At 38.6% G+C, this 21,284-nt stretch overlaps 1 protein-coding gene across 5 annotated transcripts in view; it reads right to left on the bottom strand.

Moving 5' to 3' along the window:
- Positions 1–21,284, bottom strand: part of GPATCH2 (G-patch domain containing 2) — a 196,192-nt gene that overhangs the window by 50,912 nt on the left and 123,996 nt on the right. For 3 of the 5 annotated variants that reach the window (XM_004375932.2, XM_023730976.1, XM_023730974.1), the window contains exon 7: positions 5,449–5,488. The exons of 1 other annotated variant lie outside the window; for it this stretch is intronic. In XM_004375932.2, coding sequence (XP_004375989.1) covers positions 5,449–5,488 — 40 coding nt within the window. Of the gene's footprint in view, positions 1–1,543; positions 4,426–5,448; positions 5,489–21,284 lie in introns of those variants that run through there. One more of the 5 variants, XM_023730979.1, reaches the window with a different exon arrangement.

The following is a 21,284-nucleotide window of genomic DNA, read 5'->3' as shown; positions in this document are numbered from 1 at the left end:
TTCCTCTGTGCCCACTGGCCAAACATGGTAAAGGAACACACTTAAAACATTCTTGTTCAAAGAAATTATTGGCTTGGAAATATGTAATTAGAAAATATATATATTTCATTGCTTCCTCAAAATGCCTTACCATCCACTTCCCTTCACACTTGCTTTACTCTAACTAATTGGAAAGAAAAAAAAAAAAAAGTCAATATTCTTTACTACGTGTTTACCCAAACTGTAGCTTATCTTATTTATGCAGAAATATGATTATATGCAAGACTGGGTTGTGAAGGAGTTGTGCAGCATATTAGAAATTAACACTAACGAAGTAAAAGTCTTAGAAGTAATAACGCAGGAGACAACTGGATTCTAATTCCAACTGTACCAGTACCTAACAAGTCATAGGTCCAATCCCAGCTCTGACACGTACAAGCTGGGTGATCTTAGGCAAAGTAGTTAACCTCCCTAAGCCCCCGTCTCCATCTGTAAAATGGAGGAAACAGTAATGTCTACCTATAAGGCTGCTGTATTAAGTAAGTCATGTAAAACCCTTAGTACTGTGACTGGCACACAGGAAATGCTAAGAAAACAGCTTAAATGCTACCACTATGATTATTATTATCATTATAAGTAATGAGCATGGGTGTCAGTGGGTACTGTCTGACCAGTATCTGTATCAATAACCTTTAATGAAGGACAACTTCTTTGAACTCTTTACTGACATCATTTAGAATCCCTTATTAGCATCATCTGGCTATCTTTGAGAAGGAATAGACCTTATTAGGTCACCAAAAATATGGTTAGATCACTCATTCTTTTAGGAATGTCTTCCTTAAACGAGTCCATCTTAAATTTCTCTTAAATATCCGCCTGTTACCACCTCACTGTCACGACCCTCATACAGACCACCAGTTTTGCTCACCTGTTAGGGCCTCCCAAATTGCCTTCCTGCCTCCAGGGTTGCTCCCAGCTAAATCCAGTCCCCAAACTGCTGTCAGTGTGATCTTTCTAAAATGGAGATCTGACTGTATCGCTCCCTGGCTTTCAAAGTCTTCAATGATTTCCCTCTTTCTTCTTCAGATAAAGTCCAAAATCTTGTACGCGGTTCTCACGGCCCTTCATAATTTGATTACATCTCTTAAAGTTGTAATCTATCATGTTTTTCCTCTACTCCCAACCTAACCTCCTTACCTCTAAATTATATACCCCAGCCATACTGAACTTTTTAGTTTGAGGTGGGTACCATGTTCTCTTCCACCTCTGGCCCTTTGCTACTTTATTCAACCTACCTCCATCTCCAGGGTCCTGCACGGTGTCTGGGACCTTTTTAGTGCTCTGTAAATATTTGTTGAATTAATAGATGGGATAGGGAAATGGGGAGTGAGATTTGGTATCTGATGTGTAGCTGAAGCCACATCTCATTATTACTACTTACAGGAAATAGCACCCATTTATCTTAAGTCCATTCATCTGAAAGTGTTTCAATTTAGAAACACTTTGTACCATGAAAACTAGATTGTTTCTGAAAATTAAAAAAAAAAAAGTAATTACTTTGGCATTTCTAGGGCTAGTGCCTTTTTAAAAAAATATATACAAACCAACATTTGTGACACAGATAGCTAGAGGCAATGTGATGAATCTCTATCTCTATCCTCAATAAACAGCAGTAAAGTAACTTTACTAATTTTAAGATAAAAGACAGATATTTGAACACTATTCCTGTAGTTTTTGTTAAAACAGTTAAAACAAAGAACTCAAAATCCAAACAGCAATGTTCTAAAATAAGAATTGTATGGTTTATTTTTTTAAATACAGCTATAATGGCCAAAATAAATATTCGGGTGTATCTAACATAAATATTAGGCTAGACAGTTCTCTGAAAGGCCAGCACCCAGATGAAATTAAACGAGACAGCACCTTCTCTGAACTAAGACGTTAAATCTCGTTCTAGTGGGCACCATGAGGACTTGTTTTTTTACCTCAAATTTATGGTTCTAATGGTCTCTGTACATAAGAAGAGACAAATATTGGAACTTAATACAAGGCAGCTATATAAAAAAGCCATTACAAAATTTATCTTTCTTTACCAACATAATCAAAAATCGGGGTTTACCTTTATAACTTTAAAGTTAAACTTAGATAAAAACACAGACTCAGATGTTTGGTTGGTGAATCTGACAAGTTAATAATATCTGATCTTGATCCTTCATGGGTCAAAATGGAAAACAATCTAGACTGTTACAAGAACAATAGAAAACGTATGCTTTTATTTAAAAGATACTCAACATGTTTCTGCTGTGCTCCAAAGTACTAAAGAAAAAAGAAAAAAAAAAAAAAGGAAATAGGGTCAGGAATTCCTAGTAAAAAGAAACAAGAATCCTCGCACCCTGCTCTAATAAGCACGCGTAGCTCGGTAGGTTTTGAGAAGCTCTTCGTAGAGAACTTTTCTGTTTCCTTGGATGCCTATCCGTGTCACAAGTGAGGTCATTTTTCAGGGTTCTGGTTCAATAACGTCAAGACTGATTAAAAACAGAACTTCTGAATATGGTGCGAAGTGCTTCTTACCTTCCAACTTTCAGATTGCTGGACTTAGGCCAAATGGAGATACAATTCCCTTATTAGTGACCTGCAGATTTATATTAAAAAGTGACTCATGTAAGAATTAGATTAAAATCCATAAACACAAAACCTAGTACAATGTGATGTTTGCAAAAGATACACAATTAAAAAAAAAAAAAACGAACTAATGAATTGAACCAGGAAGAGAGGCCTTCTTTGTGGTAGATAATGACCTTGACTGTTATCGAAAGGGTAAGAATTTCTGTGGCTATTCGCGATATTTTACAAGATGTACTAAAAGCCTCACATCCCTAACAGCAGAGGAAGAGGCCAAGAGCAGAACCCTTATTCCAGAGCAATCCTCTCTTCACCACCTCTTATTCCTACAGCATTTCAGCTCAGGAGCGTGTCTACAGGCAGACAACTGTCAGGTGTCTCCTCAAAGGCCTACGACATGATCTGGAGTCTCTTGACATTCTTGCCTTGCAGTGTCTTCAACCTCAAAAGGAGAACTGAGTAATCTGAACTATGAACTAAGACTCATTCAGATACTTGTACATTCCATCAAAACAGCAAACCACAGGCTGTTCAAGAAGGCAAAGCCTTAGAATTAAAGTAGACCAGAAAGCAAGCTTTATAGCCGCCTCTCCTCCCTCTCTTCCACCCCTGCACAGACCCTGACATTTCTACTTCGTGGCCTCCATAGCGCTCTCCCAGAACTTTCTCAAGATACTGTAATTACTGGATTCCCACCCGAGACTATGAGCACCTGAGGGAAAAGCTATGTTCTTTTATACAAATATCTTTAACATCTAGCACAGTACCCAGCAGGTAATAGTTATTTAATAAATGTATATTAAGGATGGAGCCCTGGTGGCACAGTGGTTAAGAGCTCGGCTGCTGACCAAAAGGTCAGCAGTTCAAAGCTATCAGCCGCTCCTTGGAAACCCTAGGGGGCAGTTCTGCTCTGTCTTCTGGGGTTGATATGTGTCGGAATGGGCTCGACGGCCATGGGTTTTATATTAAGGATAGGTAATAGTTATTTAATAAATGTATATCAAAGGAATGGTCACTACGCACAGAATGGAAAGGGGTTTAGCACTAAAGAACAGAAAGAAAGAGGAAGAAAATAATAAAGGGTAGGATTTCAAAAGAAGTGGTGTTAACATTATCATTTCTCTATGTCGATAAGTTGGTATGGGAGGTCATGCATGCTATCGTCATTCATTCCACCATATACTGAGGAGTTTTACTTCTTCATGGTCCTGCATTTCATCGTCTGTACCTGGGTTTAGCCAGTATTTGACTGTACTGTAACTATTATCAGTGGTCGGGTCAAAGTTAAACTAAGGAATTATTATCCCTCAAAATATAAAATCTGTCCATGTGTATTTGTATACATATATGTATTTATTAATTAGTAATTAGTAACCTGTCTAGTCAAAATAAAAATCTGAGATGGCATATCAAAATTTAAGTAAAGGGCTGATGTTATTAGCTATTAGCTCATCTTTAGCTGCAGAAGAAAGCTATACTATAATCTAAAACACAAGTTTATAACATCACTTCAGTATATCTCCAATTCTGTAGGGTAGAAAATGAGCTTTATAGAAACTTCTATTTTGAGATAAAATATATCCTGATATAACTTGCGACTAGGAGTAGAATCTTATCATAGATATATTATAGCTTAGCCTTGTATACAGATGGATATGAATTCCATAGAAAAGCAGAAAGTTTTATTTTTGTGTTCTGTATAATAAATAAGACCAACATACCATTGATGTAGTTTCTCTTAGTCTAGTTAATTTCCAAAGGTGTATAAACAGTGGCACATATTCCATTATTAACGTGAGACGTTATCTTTAAAGAAGCAAACCACTATCGTGGAGAAAGGCAAGTTTTCGAAACATCATTAGAACTAAATTCACAAGATATTTTTCTTTTATTATGCCCATGGGTGCTAAGAAATAAAGTACAGCTTATAATGAAGTACTTGGCACCTTCCTTTTATAAGTAAAAGGAACTATGGTATATGCAAGCAACTGTGAACTTGCCACCCAACTTAAGAAATAAAGCTTCACCAATATTATTATGTAACCAATGACCACTGCCTAGAACAACCCCCCCATACACCTCTCCCCACCACCCGTGGGAAAGCATCTCTTTCAGATTTGCGGTTTATCATTCCCATGCATTTTAAAGGTCAATTTTCTTATGTATCATATTTTTGACTCACTTAAAAAATCACTTTCATAATCAATAATGAGAAAAAGAAGTTTTGCAAGAATACAAACTTTATGCAAAATATACATGCTTCTCACCTTGCCACAAGCGTAAGCCCTAAATTACCTTACTGGGCTTCAGGGGGGGAACGAGTATATTTAAGGGACAGAAAAAGTAGGCTACTTATTTTACATGTAGAGTTAACTAAAATGAATGTCAACTAATCATTGCACTGCCATACATACTAATAAGAGATTTTTAAAAAATAACTCATCTAGAAATAAAAACTTGTAAAAACATTGCCACCTTCAAAGTTAAACACATTCTCTTGGTGACTGGTGTTACAGTCACTACAAATCAATTTCGTAAGCATATGTACTATTTTGATACCTTAGCTTTTTGAAAAATCATTGTAAAGACTGAAGTCTGACAAACGAGTGTGTTCCAGAGCCTTCCAGGGGTCAAATGCATGACTGAGGAAGGCAGTGAAGGAGAGCTCTGATGCTTATCCAGGACTGTTCATTTAGCCAGTGTGTTAAGCACGGGCACAATTAGCTCCTTTTAAAATAAGCTGGCGATTTATATCCTTTCACACAGCTGATCTACTTCCCTGAAGGAGGATAGTTAAATATTTGAAAGAGCCTGCATAACTTCCTTTTGGATTAGAATGGTTCTTACCTGGCCATGCTCTGTCCTAGCCCCAGGGCTAAACCAATGGCTGCAGAGGAAAGAGATGAGGAATTAGCGAGGACCTAGCTAAGAGCACTTGCTATCACATGCCCAATCTGCATGTGCTTGAAGACATTCCTTCTTCACCGCAATAGAGCCTTAAATATGCTGTATTTTAATGGATATTTCATGTAATTCTAGACTTACACCCATTTTGACAGAAATGTAAGAGCGCTCATAACGCAGTAATTTTCAATTTAATAAGCAAACTGAGTTAGAATTACATTTCCATTTAATTATGTTAACTGCTGGGACTGTATTCATTTTATGAATCAATTCTGGTTATAAAATGTACAAATGCTATCATTTACCACAACTTAATTACAGCATCATTACAACAAATTATGACCATTTGATTGTTGGAATTTAAAAAAAGGCTTAATCTTAAATAAGAATCTTAACAAGAATCTTAAACAAGAATATTACATCCTTCTGGCTATGGTCCCATGCACAAAGCACACAAAAGCCCGTGATGTGAATTCTGGAGCATCAGCTGAAGGTACCCTGGACCCATTCCTTCCATACTTAAAACCACCTGAATTTTGGCTGAGAACAAGTTCAACAACAGCATTAAATATATACAGACATCACTGCCCAGTGGGAGCCTTCCCTTCCCATGCTGGACCCTGGCCTGCCAGGCCCACCCCACATTGCTTCATCAGCCCCTGGGATTCTTAATACTGACCCATCTGGAATATCTTTTCTCTGGGGATTGTTATCATTAGCCACTGGCCCAGACCTCTGGCAGCATTCTGCCTAAAAACTGACTGCAAACATCAAGGACTAGGAAAATGAGAGGCAATGTGGCAAGGTAGCTATTAAAAGTCCACAATCATAGGGAATGATACCAAGATTACAAAATACTGTTGTTATCATTACTTATTGTTATTATTATTTTAAAACAACACCAAGTATCACTATGTACCAAGCACCCTTTAGACATTGGACGTTTATTAAGATCCTCACAAAAATCCTAAAAGATAATAGTACTCTCATGTTCCAGGTGTAGAAACAAAAGCTTAGCTGTTAGGTACTTGCCCACGGTGTACGTCACCATACCATGCTGCAGAAGAGCAAGTGGCTTACACTGAAATGACACACTTTCCGGGATCCTTTAAGACGCTGTGGTGCTACCACCTGGGAATAAACAGTCTATCGTAAAAGGATTTGTCTGTGGTCTTACGGAAACAATTCTCAACCTCATGGGCAGCGATGCTCGTTGGCATGTCAGATTCCACCACTGATATAGGAATGGACACTTACTGGTGTAAGTAAATGACACCTGGGTTAACTACTGGATTAACTAATGAGAAACAAATTATTCACTGAAGTTCCTGTGAAACTTGACTAACATATTTCCTTTCTCCTATGGGTTGTAATCTTTCTTTTAATATTTTATCGTCTTTTAGGTGAAAGTTTACACAGCATATTAGGTTCCCATTTAACAATTTTTGTACGAATCGTTCTGTGACATTAGTGACAATTTTCACAATGTGTCAGCATTCTCATGGTTTCCATTTCTGTTTGTTCTGTTTCCATTCATCTCGCTTCCCTGCCTCGCCTGGCCTTCTCACCTCTGCTTTTGGGTGAATGGTGACCGTTTGGTCTCATACAGCTGATTGTTCTAAGGGGGCACATTCCTCACTGGTGATACGGTTTATTTTACAAGGCAATCTTTTATTCGGCTGAAAGGAGACCTCCGAGAGTGGCTTCAGTTCCAAGTTAAAAAAGGGGTCTTGGGGTGACTGTTTTGGGGGTTTCTCTAGTTTCCATCAGTCCAGTATGTCAGGTCTTTTCTAGGAATTTGAGTTTTGTTCTACATTTGTCTCCCATTCTATCTGGGACCTTCTATTGTGTCCTTGGTCAGAATGGTCAGTAGTGGCAGCTGGGCACCATCTAGGTCTTCTGGTCTCAGGCTAGAAGCGGCTGTGGTTCACGTGGGCTATTAGTCCTATGGGCCAGCTTCTTCTTTGAGTCTTTGGTTTCCTTCATTCTCTTTTGCTCCAGACGGGAAGAGACCAATAGCTGTTATCTTAGATGGTCACTTGTGTACCCTTTCCTTTAAATAACTTTTCTTTTTTTTAACTCAAATGCATACCCATAGTTTTAAAAAAAAAAAAGCACACTAAAAGGAATAAACACAACAGTGTCTTGATTCATCTATCCTGGCTCCTAATCTCTGTCCAAGGAGTCCTGGTGGTGCAATGGCTAAGCGCTCGGCTGCTAACCGAAGGGTTGGTGGTTGGAACCCATCAGCTGCTCTGTGGGAGAAAAGACCTGGTGATCTGCTCCCGTAAAGATTACAGCCTAGGAAACCCTAGGGGGCAGTTCTTCTCTGTCCTGTAGGGTCGCTATGAGTCTGAATAGACTCAATGGCACACAACAACAATCTCTGTCCAGAGACACCATGGCACTCTTCCAGTCATTTCTTTTGGTATTTAATGCCATATTTCTAAGGAATATGATTATACTGATATTTTGTGATTGACTGGTTTTAGACATTAAGGATTGACTTTGTATTATCATAAACTTACCTCTTTTATAACTCCCAACCCCCATTTCCAGTTATGACACTTTTTTTGATTAATCAATTGTAAATACATTACCGTGACTATGTAAATATTGTCCACTGCTGAGTCTTCCCTTTTATTTCTCAAGTTGCCTTGGTTTTCTTCCTTTGATAAGTTTTCTGTGTACCCACCAGTCTTATTTGTTAGATCTGTCAAATCCTCATCACTGTTACTTTTTCAAATGAAAAATTCTCAGATAATACAGCTACCCCTTACTACTTACTACTCAGGCTCTCTGCCCACTTGGTCTCATCTGGGCTGCTGTTCGCCAGGTCCACCCTGGAACTCCTCTCTGTCCTCTAGCCCCTAACCTTCATTTAGCAGTCAAGTGTGTTAACTGTTTGCACCATCCAGGGACTTCTGGATGCTTTTAGGAGGTTCTAAAAAGAAAAGGGTCAGCAAAAAAGAGGGAGACTCTCAATGAGATGGACTGACACAGTGGCTGCAACAACAGGCTCAAGCGTAACAACGATTGTGAGGACGGTGCAGGGCCCGGCAACGTTCCGTCCTGTTGTTTGGAAGCTCCCTGTAAGTCGGAGCCAACTCCGTGGCACCTAACAACAACCACAATTTCATTAGTGATGGGACTTTTTCACTCACTGTTTTGGGTGAGCTCTTTCAATCTGAAGTTCTGTGTGTTTCAATACAAAAAATAATTGTTTATTTTTTTAACAGACTTATTTTTTAGAGCAGTTTTAAGTTTACAGAAAAATTAAACAGGAAGTACAGCGCTCCCATATGCTCCCCTTACCCACAGTTTCTCTATTATTAACACCATGGCTGAGTGCAGTAATTTGTTACACCTGATGAACCATACTGATACACTGTTATTAACTAAAGTCTATAGTTTATATCAGGTTTCACTTTTTGTCTTGTACAGTTCTATGGGTTTAACATATGCAAATGCCCTGTACTTACCATGACAGTATCTACAGATGTTTCCCTGCCCTAATCATCCACTGTGCTCCACATACTCACCCCTCCCTCTCTCCCCCAAACCCCCGACAACCACTGATCTTGTTATTGTGACTACAGCTTGGCCTTTTCCAGGATGCCATATTATTGGAATCATACACTGTGTGGCCTTTTTAGATTGGCTTCTTTCATTTAATAATACGTATTTAAAGTTTATCCATGTCTTTTGTAGCCTGATAGCTCATTCCTTTTTATTGCTGAGTAATACTCCATTGTATAGATGTCCCACAGTTTTTTTATCCATTCACCTATTGAACGACATTTTTGTTGCTTCTAATTTTTGGCAATTATGAATACAGATGGTAGAAACATTCGTGTGCAAATTTTTACGTAGAAATAACTTTTCAAATCCTTTGGGATGGTATGGTAAGCCTATGTTTAGCTTTGTAAGAAAGTGCCAGACTGTCTTCCAAAGTTGGCTGTACCATTTTGTGTTCCCACCGGCAGTGAACAAGAGTTCCTGTTGCTCTACATCCTCGTCCGCCTTCGGTATGGTCACTGTTTTCTATTTCAGCCATTCTAACAGGTAAGCAGTGGTACCTCATTGTTGATTTAACTTGCAATTCCCTAATGACTATGACTACCAGCTGTCTGTCATACTGTGGTGGCTTGCACGTAGCTGTGACGCTGGGAGCTATGCCACTGGTATTTCAAATACCAACAGTGTCACCCATGGTGGGCAGGTTTCATCGAAGCTTCCGACAAAGACAGATTAGGAAGAAAGGCCTGGTGATCTACTTCCAAAAATTAGTCGATAAAAACCCTACGGATCACAACAGAACACTGACTGACTACTAATAATCACTAACATGACACAGAAAAGGGCAGTGTTCCATTCTGTTATCCCTGAGTAGGAGGGGACTCAATGTCAGCTCACAACGACGTATGATGGTGAGCACCTTTTCACATGTGTATTCGCCATCTCTGCAGCTTGTTTAAGGAGCCTGCTGACGCAGTGGTTAAGCACTCAGAGGCTAACTGAAATGGTTGGCAGTCTGAACCCACCAGCCACTCTGCGGGAGAAAGATGTGGCAGTCTGCTTCTGTAAAGACTTACAGCCTTGAAAACCCTATGGGCAGTTCTACTCTGTCCTACAGGATCACTATGATTCAGAACCAGCTCCATAGCAATGGGTTTGGTTTGCTTTTTTATAGCTTCTTTGGTGAGGTATCTGTCCAGATCTTTTATTTAGATGCTTCTTCTCTTAAACTCTCAAAGTCTTTGACCTATCTCCATTAAAGAAGTTATATTAACATGTTATAATTTTTTATTTATCCTGATAATAAATCAGAGCTCCTTGAGAAAGGGAAAATGATAATAATAGTAATAGTAGAAGTTGTAGTAGAAAAAGTCATAAAAATAAAAGAAGCAGCAGTAAAGACACTACCACTAATAAACATCAGATACATGCTAGGCACCATGCTAATGGCCATACGTGGATCATCTCATTCCATTCTCACGAGAACATTATGAGATCGTCCTACTACTATTCGAGGTCACCAAGTGAGGAGGTACTGGAGTCAGCATTTGGACAAGGATGTCTGCTTCCACACCCTGTCTTAGGGATTGAACTGTGTCCTCCAGAAAGTTATGCTGAAGTCCTAACCCCATACCTGTAAATATGACCCTGTTTGGAGACAGGACTTTCCTTTTGCTATGTTAGTGAGGCCGAACCTCATCAGGGAGGTCATACCTGAGTAGGGTGAGTCCTAAACCTAATCCCTTCTGAACAGTGTCTTATAGAAAGAGCAGAACAGACACAGACACACAGGGGAAGACACACACCTGTGAGGACCCATCTACACGCGGAACACTGAGGATAACCAGCAGACCCCAGGAACCCTGAGCCCTGATTGGGACGTTTAGAGCTGTAAAGCCACCCACGTGTGGTATTTCTGTAGTGACAGCACTAGGTAACGAAGACGCCCTCACCTCTGAACTCCCAGTCCCTTTCATTGCCTTCATTAATATCATGTTTAGTTGTTTTTTGGGGGAGTTGTTTTCTGTTTTGTTCAGTTATTTTTTGTGTTCCCTGAACCTAGCATAATATCTAAAGAAGAAAAGTTCCTTTATAACTTTTTAGTGAAAAAAAAAAAAAGAATGGACAGGGAATACAGAGGAAGCAGTAGAATAAAGATACTCTGTGTAGCGAAATGCAAAGTACCCATGAAGCACGTCTGCTGCATACGGACATCCAACACTTGTCTCAGGGAGAAGCACTTGTGAGAGTGTACGAGATGAAAGCTGAACAGCCACCTTGGAAGTGACTCCAGTTTATGGAAAGGAGAGGTGGAAAAAATGGCCCAAAGAGAATGAAGTTGTAGGGATGTTTATTTACTTTGGGGCCAAGATTCCAGAGGATACAGTAAAAGGCACTCGGAAGGAGGCTAATGGTGAAAGAAGTATTCGGGAGGAGGGACAGAGAATAGTTTGAAACTGGTCAACTGTACAGCATGGCCAGGCTGAGAGACATGGAAAGACTGAATGCTCTCAAGATTCAGCAGGGCTAAGCTCAATTCTCCCTGCTTAGGTGGGAGCTGTGCTAAGACTGACACATACTTTATTTAATTTTATTTAAATAAAATTAAATTTTATTTAATCCTCACCACAGCCCTGCTGATAACAGGAAAAACAAACAACAAAATAACCCAAACCAGTTGCAGTGGGGTCAGTTCCACTCATGGAGACCCCATGTATGTCAGAGTAGAACCATGCTCTATAGGGTTTTGAATGGCTGAGTTTTTGGAAGTAGATCGCCAGGCCTTTCTGCCTCTAGGTACTTGAACCTCCAACCTTTCAGTTAGGAGCCAAGCACATAACTGTCTGTACGACCCAAGGACTCCTGATAACAAGAATGTTGTTGTTACGTGCCATTGGGTCAGTTCCAACCCACAGAGACCCCACGAACAACAGAAGGAAACGCTGCCTGGCCCTGCACCATCCTCACAATTGTTGCTATGTTTGAGCCCACTGTTACAGCCACTATGCCAAACCACCTCACTAAGGGTCTTCCTCTTCTTCGCTGACCCTCCACTTTACCAAGCATGAGGTCCTTCTCCAAGGGAGTGGTCCCTACTGAAAACAATCAACTACATGAGACCAAACGGTCAACATTTACCCAAAAACAAAGATGAGAAGGCAAGATGAGACAAAAACTTGTATCTGCCACCATGAGCCTGACAGTTTTCCAATACTTAAAGGCTTCTGTGGTGACATCAATGAATGTAATTTTTTCCAAATGACCAATATTTGATTTCAAAGGTCACAGTGGGTACATGATCTATTGAAAGTGTAAGACAAACCAGTGCTTTCAACGAAATGGAGTACAAAAGTTCTCTGATGTGGTTTCAGATCGCGTATTACAACTAATCTTTAAGAAACTACTACTCTTTGGATTTTGGTATGGTCTAAGAATACCCACAATGATCTGAAAAGCCTGTTAAAATACTCCTCCCTTTTCCAACTACATGTCTGTGTGAGGCTGTTTTTTCTTCACATACTTCCACATCTCATCACAGACTGAATGCAGAAGCAGATACGAGAATCCACTTGTCACCTATTAAGCAAGACATTGAAGAGATTTTTAAAAAAAATACTGCCACTCTTCTCACTAATTTTTGTTTGTTTTGGAAAATATAGCTATATTTCATAATAATATGTTATTTGTTTTAACATGTAATGGATTTATTATATTTTTAATAAATAAACATTTAAAATATTTCTCCGAACTCGTGGTCTTCCACCACAAAGCTAGTCTTCACCTCGTGATCTCCAGCTCAGTGAATGGCAATCTTCCAGTGGACAACTAGAGGCATTGTGGGAGCCATTCTCGCTCATGTTCAGTCAGCAAGCCCATTATTCCATAAACATTTTTAAAATGTACCTACTTCTCAACACTTCCGACACCACTTTAGTCCAAGTTACCATCGGCTTTACCTGGGAAGTTACAACTCTCCTTGTACCTACAATAAATTCCACCTAATCTATTTATTATGCTGCAGAGCTAGAGTGATCATTTCAAGGGTCAGTTCTGAATTTTTAGTCATTCACACCCTACAACAAACCAACAAACCTTAAATGGCTTTCCACTACTCAGAAGGAAGAACAAATCCTTAATACAGCCTACAAGGCTTTGCATCAGCTGACCTTTGCCTACCGTTCTCCACTGTCATTACATACTATACTCTTTTCCCTCACATTTTGTGTTCCATCTGTTTTAGCATTCTTTCAGTTTCTTGAACACAGAATGTGTAATTCTCTTTGCTTGAAATGCTTTTGTAGCCACCAATTCACTTCGTTAATTCCTAGAGATCTCAAGTTTCTTTTTCTCAAGCAGGTCATTCTTGTCTCCACGTCAAGGTCAAATTCCTTTGTTTTAAGTTCTCCTTTAGAGCAATTAACTCTAACAATGCATCATATGTTAGTATATAATCATACATTTATGTGTTTGCTTACTGATTAATATCTTTTATCACCAAGAGATTGTAGGCTCCATAAAAACCTGGATCATGTTTGTCTTGGACGCTACTGTGATCTAGCATACAGAACATAGTAGGCTTTTATAAATATTTTCTGAATGAATGAATGACTTGAGATACAGGACAGTTTTATCAGATACAGTCACCATGATATTCTATATGAAAGTAGAAGAATGAGAGCAATGGATTCTTTTGGATTCTTAAGTTCTGTGGACCAGGGGGTCAAGATGGTAAAGATATTCTTTGTTCATTAAATTCTTCTATTGAACAAAAAAATCAACTCTACAACTTTGCTCAAGAAGCTCTTGTAAAACTTTTATTTCTCTAATTAAACTACAAATGTCTATCCATGAGGTTCAGCCTGGTATGGTTGCTAAATCATGGCTTTAAGAATCAGAAAGACCTATGTTTGGCCACAAGCTCTGGCACTCACTAGCTAGTGAACTCTGACAAATTACTCACACTTCTGAGTCTCAGTCTTTTCCTCTTCTACCACCTCCCTCATAGCATTCGGAGGGTTACGCAAGACTAAAAACCTGGCACATACGAGGTGTTCAATGAATATTAATTTCCTTCCTCCAACAGTACACAGTAGAATACAGTAATATGCAGACTTTTATTCTGTATATTTTTCCAATAACTACTTTTTAATTTCTAAATATGAGTAGAGGAACCAATGCTCATGGAAGGATCCTCCTACAGCTGCAGCACGTTTCCCAACATAACAGCAGCTTAATACACTTCTCTTTCTTTATTTGACTTTCTGTTGAGTGGACTAGAGTTGTAAGACTTAGAAAAGTCACACAAGCTATACAATGGGAGCAGAACACCTGCTATAGCTGCTTGAGAAGTAGAAGAAACACGAAAGAGGGTAGTGCATGTGAAAATTCTATGAAAAATAAAAACACTCTACAACGTAAAGTATCATTATCAACACCATCTTAGTTTTTCCAAATTTTTGTATTTTACATAAATAATTTGTAAAGCTGTCTTAGATAAGAAAGGACTGTGATCATTCATTCTAAGACTGAAAATTAAGACATATGTAAGTTGAATGACTTACTCAAGAGAATCGCAGTTAAGTCAGAGGAGAAATTGGTCCAGTATTTCTTAGTTATCTCAGACTAGAGTTAAAGCCACTTTAATGAAAACTTCACTATAAAGCAAGAGATGCTAAATTTCAAAGAGTAAAACTATTCCCAATGAACATAACCTTTAATCCAGGCAAATCCTGCTTTAAGCAAACTGATATTTACACAAAAGAGAAAATAAAGGACGAATACTTGCTTTAAAAAGGAATTCACCGTAGAATTCTGTTACCCATGTGCATTTAAAATAAGTTTTGATTTATATGTAATGCCTCAGAAAATATATACACTTCAAAATGAAAAAAGCAAAATATAAAAATCAATTAATAAATCACAAATCTCTAATTAAAAATACCTTATAAATAATTGGAAAAAAGTTAGCTAGAAAAAATTATGCATTCAGGATCAGTATAAAGGAAGGAGGAGTTAATACAAAGTAATTGTTGTTGTGTGCTGTCCAGTCGATTCTGACTCACAGCAATCCTAAATGACAGAGTAGAGCTACCCCACTGGGTATCCTAGGCTATAATCTTTACAGGAGAAGATCGCCAGGTCTTTTCTCCCGTGGAGCCTGCTGATGGGTTCAAACCACTCGCCAACCTTCTGGTTAGCAGTTGAGTGTTTCACCATTGTACCACCAGAGCTCCTTTAATAAAAAGCAGCCCCATATTATGCCTTCAGCATTTTTAAAAAAGGAAGTCATACATTAATTTTATTTTTCATATTTTAATATTTGTATTTTCAGCAAGTTAACAGAATAATATCAATTTCAAAACTTAACATGCTACATTTGCTCAGGAATTGATGCTAATTTCTCTGCTTTACCTGGATTAAGTTGAGGTTCTTGTCACTTTTTACTTTCTACACTTATTTTAATAACTATTTCATTTACTTGTGTTTGATATGTCCTATTAAAGAAAGCTATCATAAATTAAGGAAACCCTGGTGGCGAAGTGGTTAAGAGCTATGGCTGCTAACCAAAAGGCCAGTAGTTCAAATCCACCAGGTGCTCCTTGGAAACCCTAATGGGCAGTTCTACTCTGTCCTAAAGGGTCACTATGAGTCACAATCGCTCAATGGCAGTGGGTTTTGTGTTTTTTTAAATCATATATTAATGGTTGGATTCTAACAGAGGAATACATTTCCCAAGGAAAAGATTACTAGATGGTCTTTTAAACAATTAGTGCAATGCTAAGCGTTATTTTATGAAAATAATCCTTTTTTCATAATTATGACACTCTGCAAGGCTTCTCAATATCTACACAGAGCACCTGTAGTGTGCTTTAAAACTGAGACTCCAGATACTGACGTGTGCAGCAAAGTTGGCTGTTGAACCAATTTCTATAAATAACTTATTTTATAATCAAAATGATTATAAAATATTATTTTTATAGAAATCCTCCAAACTTTTATTGGCCTGCCCTCACTATTCTAATATACGGAAATGCAAACTTTCGGTGAGGTTGAGTTTTCCTAAACTGTGTACTGTTCTACTGACTCTAAAAGCATCTTTTTCGCTCCCCCAGCTCAGAGGGTCTTTTTCTTTTGACTACCGTATTTTTACGCAAATAATGCACACCTCCCTCTCCCCTCTGTGAGGTATTTTGTAAGGGTACTATGCTAATTTTTTACAGCACCATGTGGAAGAGGATTGGCATGGTGGTGCCTGTGAGGGTGCAACGTGAAGGGAGGGTGCAGCTGGCAAACAAATGCAGAAGGTGCGCATTATTTGTGTAAAAACGTGGTAATAATTTTTAGGCTGCTCAAAGGAGCTACGGTGGAACAATGGTTAAGCGCTCAGCTGCTGACCAAAAGGCTGATGACTTGAACCCACCCAGCAGCTCCTCAGGAGAAACACCTGGCCATCTGCTTCCATAAAGATTACAGTCTAGAGAACTCTATGGGGCAATTCTACTTGTCACATGGGATCGCGCTAGTAGGAATCAACTCAACGGCCCCAAACAAGAAGAAAGCTGCCCTATACTAGCCTTTGTTAATAGTGTGACCATCTAACAATACGGTTTCAAGGTTGAAAATTCCAAAATGTTATCGCGTTAGAATTTGTACCATATTTTTGCCCTCTTTATTAAAACCTAGTTTTAAGCTTGAAATTCTATGAAGTGAAATAATTTTACATTAAGTATTCATTCCTCTATTCAGACTGTCTTTGGAGGGGATTTTCCAAAGCCAAATAAATACTGACTTAGAGGAATCATTAACTAAATGAAAGTAGTAGTTGTTGCTTACTTTCCAGTTGAGGAGTTTCTAAACGTTTAGTAATTTAATGACTATTTCTAGCCATTATATAGGTTCCTTATTACAAATTCTAAGGTAAACCACAACAAGGAATACCCAAAACCATAGTTCATGCACCCTTTCCCTCTACCCTGGTGAAGCACCAGGAAGGGGGTCTGACAATGACAACTAGTTCACAGAACACTGAGTTTGTTAACCCGATCACCATACGAGACTAGAGAGTCTCACTTCCCTTTGGCTGTCAAACATGATCACATGGTGGTCATATAAAGTGATAGGAAGACACTGCAGATTAACATACTCTGCTCAAAGACAGAAGAATGAATTTAAGGGACTCAGACCATGGAGAACAAAGGAATAAGGTAACAAGATATGGCAATGAGGCCTCAGGAGTTCACTACACTCATTTTAACAGTATGTCACAGCAGAAGGAACACAGGATTAGCACCAGAGCCTGGTTTCAGTTCTTAATCCATTATTAGTAGCCATGTAAGCTAGAATAAACTGCAGAGCTTCTTTACATTTTAGTTTTCCTGTATTCAAAAGAAGGCTCATCACCCATACCCTGCTTACTCAGCAGGACTGAGTATACGAGTACAGAATGAAATAACGTGCATAAAATGCTGCTGTATATTTAAAAGAACCATGCAGTGTAACTGTATTAGTATCATTCTTTTTATAATAGTCATTGTGAGTTTTTTCCCCTAAATATTTAAAGGTAACATGCCTACTGAATAAAGTTCAGAAAATACAAAAGTTACCAAAAAACAAACACATATACAAAGAAGAATAAACTAATCTGTGATCCTATCACAACCCAGAGCCGACCATATTCAGTGTCTGTATCTAGTGGTCACAGGCCCTATGATCTTCCACTAGCTAGTGTGTGAACCCAAGCAATCAGTATAGCCTCTCTGAGCTTCAAGTTCATAACTATAACATCAGGTGACTGGATTAGACTGTCTCTAAGGAGTCCTTGGGTGGCAGAGAGATTTAAGCACTCAACTACTGTGATGGTTAAGATCGTGTGTCTGTTTGGTTGGGCCATGACTCTCAGTGTTTATATGTGATCACTCCCATGACGGAATCTGCTGTGAAAAGGAGTTTCCTTGGGGGTGTGGCCTGCATCTGAATATAAGCAGACATTCTGGCTTTTTGCTCGCTCTGGATCCTGTGGCTACCTCCTGTTCGTCTGACCTCCAGTTCTTAGGACTTGAGCTAGCAGCTTATCTGCCGATTCTGGGATTCGTTGATCTTCAGAGCCTGTGAGTGGAGTCCTGCTTTCCAACCAGCTGATCTTGGGTTTGCCAGCCCCTGCGGCTATGTGAATTGGGAGAAGCCTCTATCCTAATCCACGGACTTGGGACATTCCAGCCTCTATAATGGCATGAGATGTTTCTTTGATATCTCTCTCTCTGTATATTTATTTATACACTTTACTGATTTTGTTTCTCCAGAGAACCAGCCTAAGACAACTACTACCCAAAAGGCTGCTGGTTGGGTGGAACCCATCCGGAAGAAAGGTCAGGCGATCTGCTTCCAATAGGTCACAGCCTGGGAAACTCCATGGAACAGTTCCACTCTGCAACACCATGCAGTTGTCATGTGTTGGAATCGACTAGATGGCAACAGGTTTTTTTTTTTTAAGGTTCCTTCAAGCTCTAGTAGGGGCCCTCATGGTGCAGTGGTTAGAGTGCTTGGCTGATAACCAAAAGGTGGGCAGTTTGAACCCACCAGCCGCTTCACGCGAGAAAGATGTGGCAGTCTGCTATTGTAAAGATTGTTGTTGTTAGGTGCCATCGAGTTGGTTCTGACTCATAGTGACCCTATGTACAACAGAATGAAACACTGCCTGATCCTGTGCCATCCTCACAATCTTTGTTATGCTTGAGCCCACTGCTGCAGCCACTATGTCAACCATCTCGTTGAGGGTCTTTCTCTTGACTTGATGGCAACATGTTTGGTTTTGGTTTTGTTCTAGCTCTAGTATCACCTGCTTCTGCCAATTATGAATTGTATTTAACAAGTACACATACGGGCCTTCACGAACATGTGCTATCACTAGCCAGTAGTGGAACTTGATAACCTGGACCTGATGTGTAAAGCACTGTGCTGCATACTGTAAGAGTCTCAAAGAAGACAGCAACAAAGTCTCCAACCTTAGTAAGTTCAAGCTCCGTTAAGGAGGATGAAGCATGTATCTAACAACCATATTCCAGAGAATAAGGTGATAAATACTATAACTAAATACAAGTAATAACCTGAGAGAATATAGGAGGTATAGAGAATTGCTGGTAGGGGAAAATACCAAAGATTCCTTAAAGGAAGTTGTGGCAGATACTGTTATCACCTTTCCAATAGCCCCAGAACTACCTACTTCCAGATTTCTGTTTATGTCAGAAAATGAAAACACTATTTGTTTAAATCATTATTTGTAGGATATTCTGTTATTTTTCCCTAAATGCATTCTACAGATTAGTGGTCTTCAACTTTTCTTGAGTGAATTTCATCTGAAACAGTTATGAAAATATCCCCCTCACATAATTTTATGTAGATGTATAAATTTTTTCATCATAAATTTAAAGAGTTGCAAAGGATTTACTTTTCTCTCAATTATAGATATGGATATTTTAAAATAAAACCATTACACTACTCTTTTAAATATATATATTGAAATCTAAATATCACTGTGTTTTGATACTGACTCGATGGTAACAGGTTTGGTTTTTGGTGTTGTTACCAACCACAATACATTTAAAAAAATTACCAGAACAAGTACTTGTTTGAGAGTTGATGATTTTACATGGTTTATTTTTCTCCTTAAACTCATTCTTTTACTTCACTTCTTACAGAAATTTATTCTATAGTAATATACTTTTATGCTTACATGTCTTTTATCAGTCACCCTATCATATTTCTCTGCAACAAACATATAAGTGTATTAAAATTAAATTTTCTTGAATTTGACTATAAAACTCTTGAGTGTTAAAAAATTCTTCTGGAAGGTGTATCAGTGATTTAGTACCTATACCAATTGTTGACAGTTCATAACCAGTTACTAAAGATCTGAAATAGTTACTATTAAACAAATCACAAATAAACCAAAATGAATATATTTTGATAATACTAAAGGCAAAAAGTCAGATTTTGTTAAAAATCAGTCATCATAAAAGAACTTTTCCCCAAAGTAGTTCATGTATCCATTAATGAACATTACTTTTAGCATTCCTTCTATTCCTACTTTCTGTTTTTACAGATTTGAGCACTCACAAACCTTGTTCACACAAGCTGTTAGATGGAAATAAAAGGAAATTTGGATAGAGTACTCACTCAATTACTTGAACTCCTTTTTAAGGCAAGTCATACACTGATCTCTAGCACTAAAGGCTGTGTTTAATAAGCTACCAGCTGCTGAAAGCAGAGAATTGGAAACCACCTACCTAATTTGCAAAAAGCTTTGTTACCTAGTTATTAGATTCAATCCCTCAACTTCAATACCAGCACAGTATTTGGAATTTCCCTCTGTTGGGAACCCAAAAGGATTTCACACTATGGGGTAAGATTAGGAACAGTGGGACATCTTTCTTTTCTAAAGTGGGAGAAAGGCAAGACCCAGAAAAATACCCAGGTCTGAGGATTTTCAGGAAAGAAGGTACATGGAAGCCAGGGGTCTAGAAGTGGACTCACAACTACTGTTGACCGTGCATCTCCTGGAAATTATCTGTATGCCTTCACTATACGAATACCCTGGTTTAATACCTGAATTTGGTATTAAATGTGGGTTTTATGTATCATACTTTAAAATAGGGAGCAAGCTGAGTAGAATTAGAGAAAAAGGCTCTATGGATCCGCTTATTCCAGCTAGAAAGTTGATGAAACATACAACTAAAACTGCCTCTAGCCATTCCCTGAACACAGATAATATTAGCTCTTCTGTTAAAGGAATGATAGGAAAACTTCTGGGTACTGAGCAATGAAAGGGATAAACGTAAGCAAATATGGCTGGTGGTTTTGAGAAGAATTTTGTTTCCTGATAAAAGGTAAAAGCGGAGGGCTGCTAATACTGTCCTTCCCTTCTTCTTCCTTAAATGTGCACGTGATACGTGAATGGACCCGTAGCAGCCGTCTTGAGACTACGGGGCAATAAACATGAGGATATAAGAAAAAGAAAGGCAAAGATGATAAAGAAGAAAACAGAAACAGTATGGCCCTTGGTGACATCTTAAAGCTAGTCAACAAACCCTAGAGACACCTTCTTCCAGACTTACGTGAGAAAAATAAAGCCCTCTCGGTTTAAGCTATTGTTAGTCATGTGTTATGTAACTTGCTAATATGTTCTAATAGATAGTTTTTTAAAATTGGTTGTTAAAATGATAAATAGGGTTTTGATGGATATATGTATTTTTACACAAAAAACG

The sequence above is a fragment of the Trichechus manatus genome, unplaced genomic scaffold (assembly GCF_000243295.1).
Source record: "Trichechus manatus latirostris isolate Lorelei unplaced genomic scaffold, TriManLat1.0 scaffold00039, whole genome shotgun sequence".
Lineage (NCBI taxonomy): Eukaryota > Metazoa > Chordata > Mammalia > Sirenia > Trichechidae > Trichechus > Trichechus manatus.
This window is presented reverse-complemented; position numbering and strand designations above follow the sequence as displayed.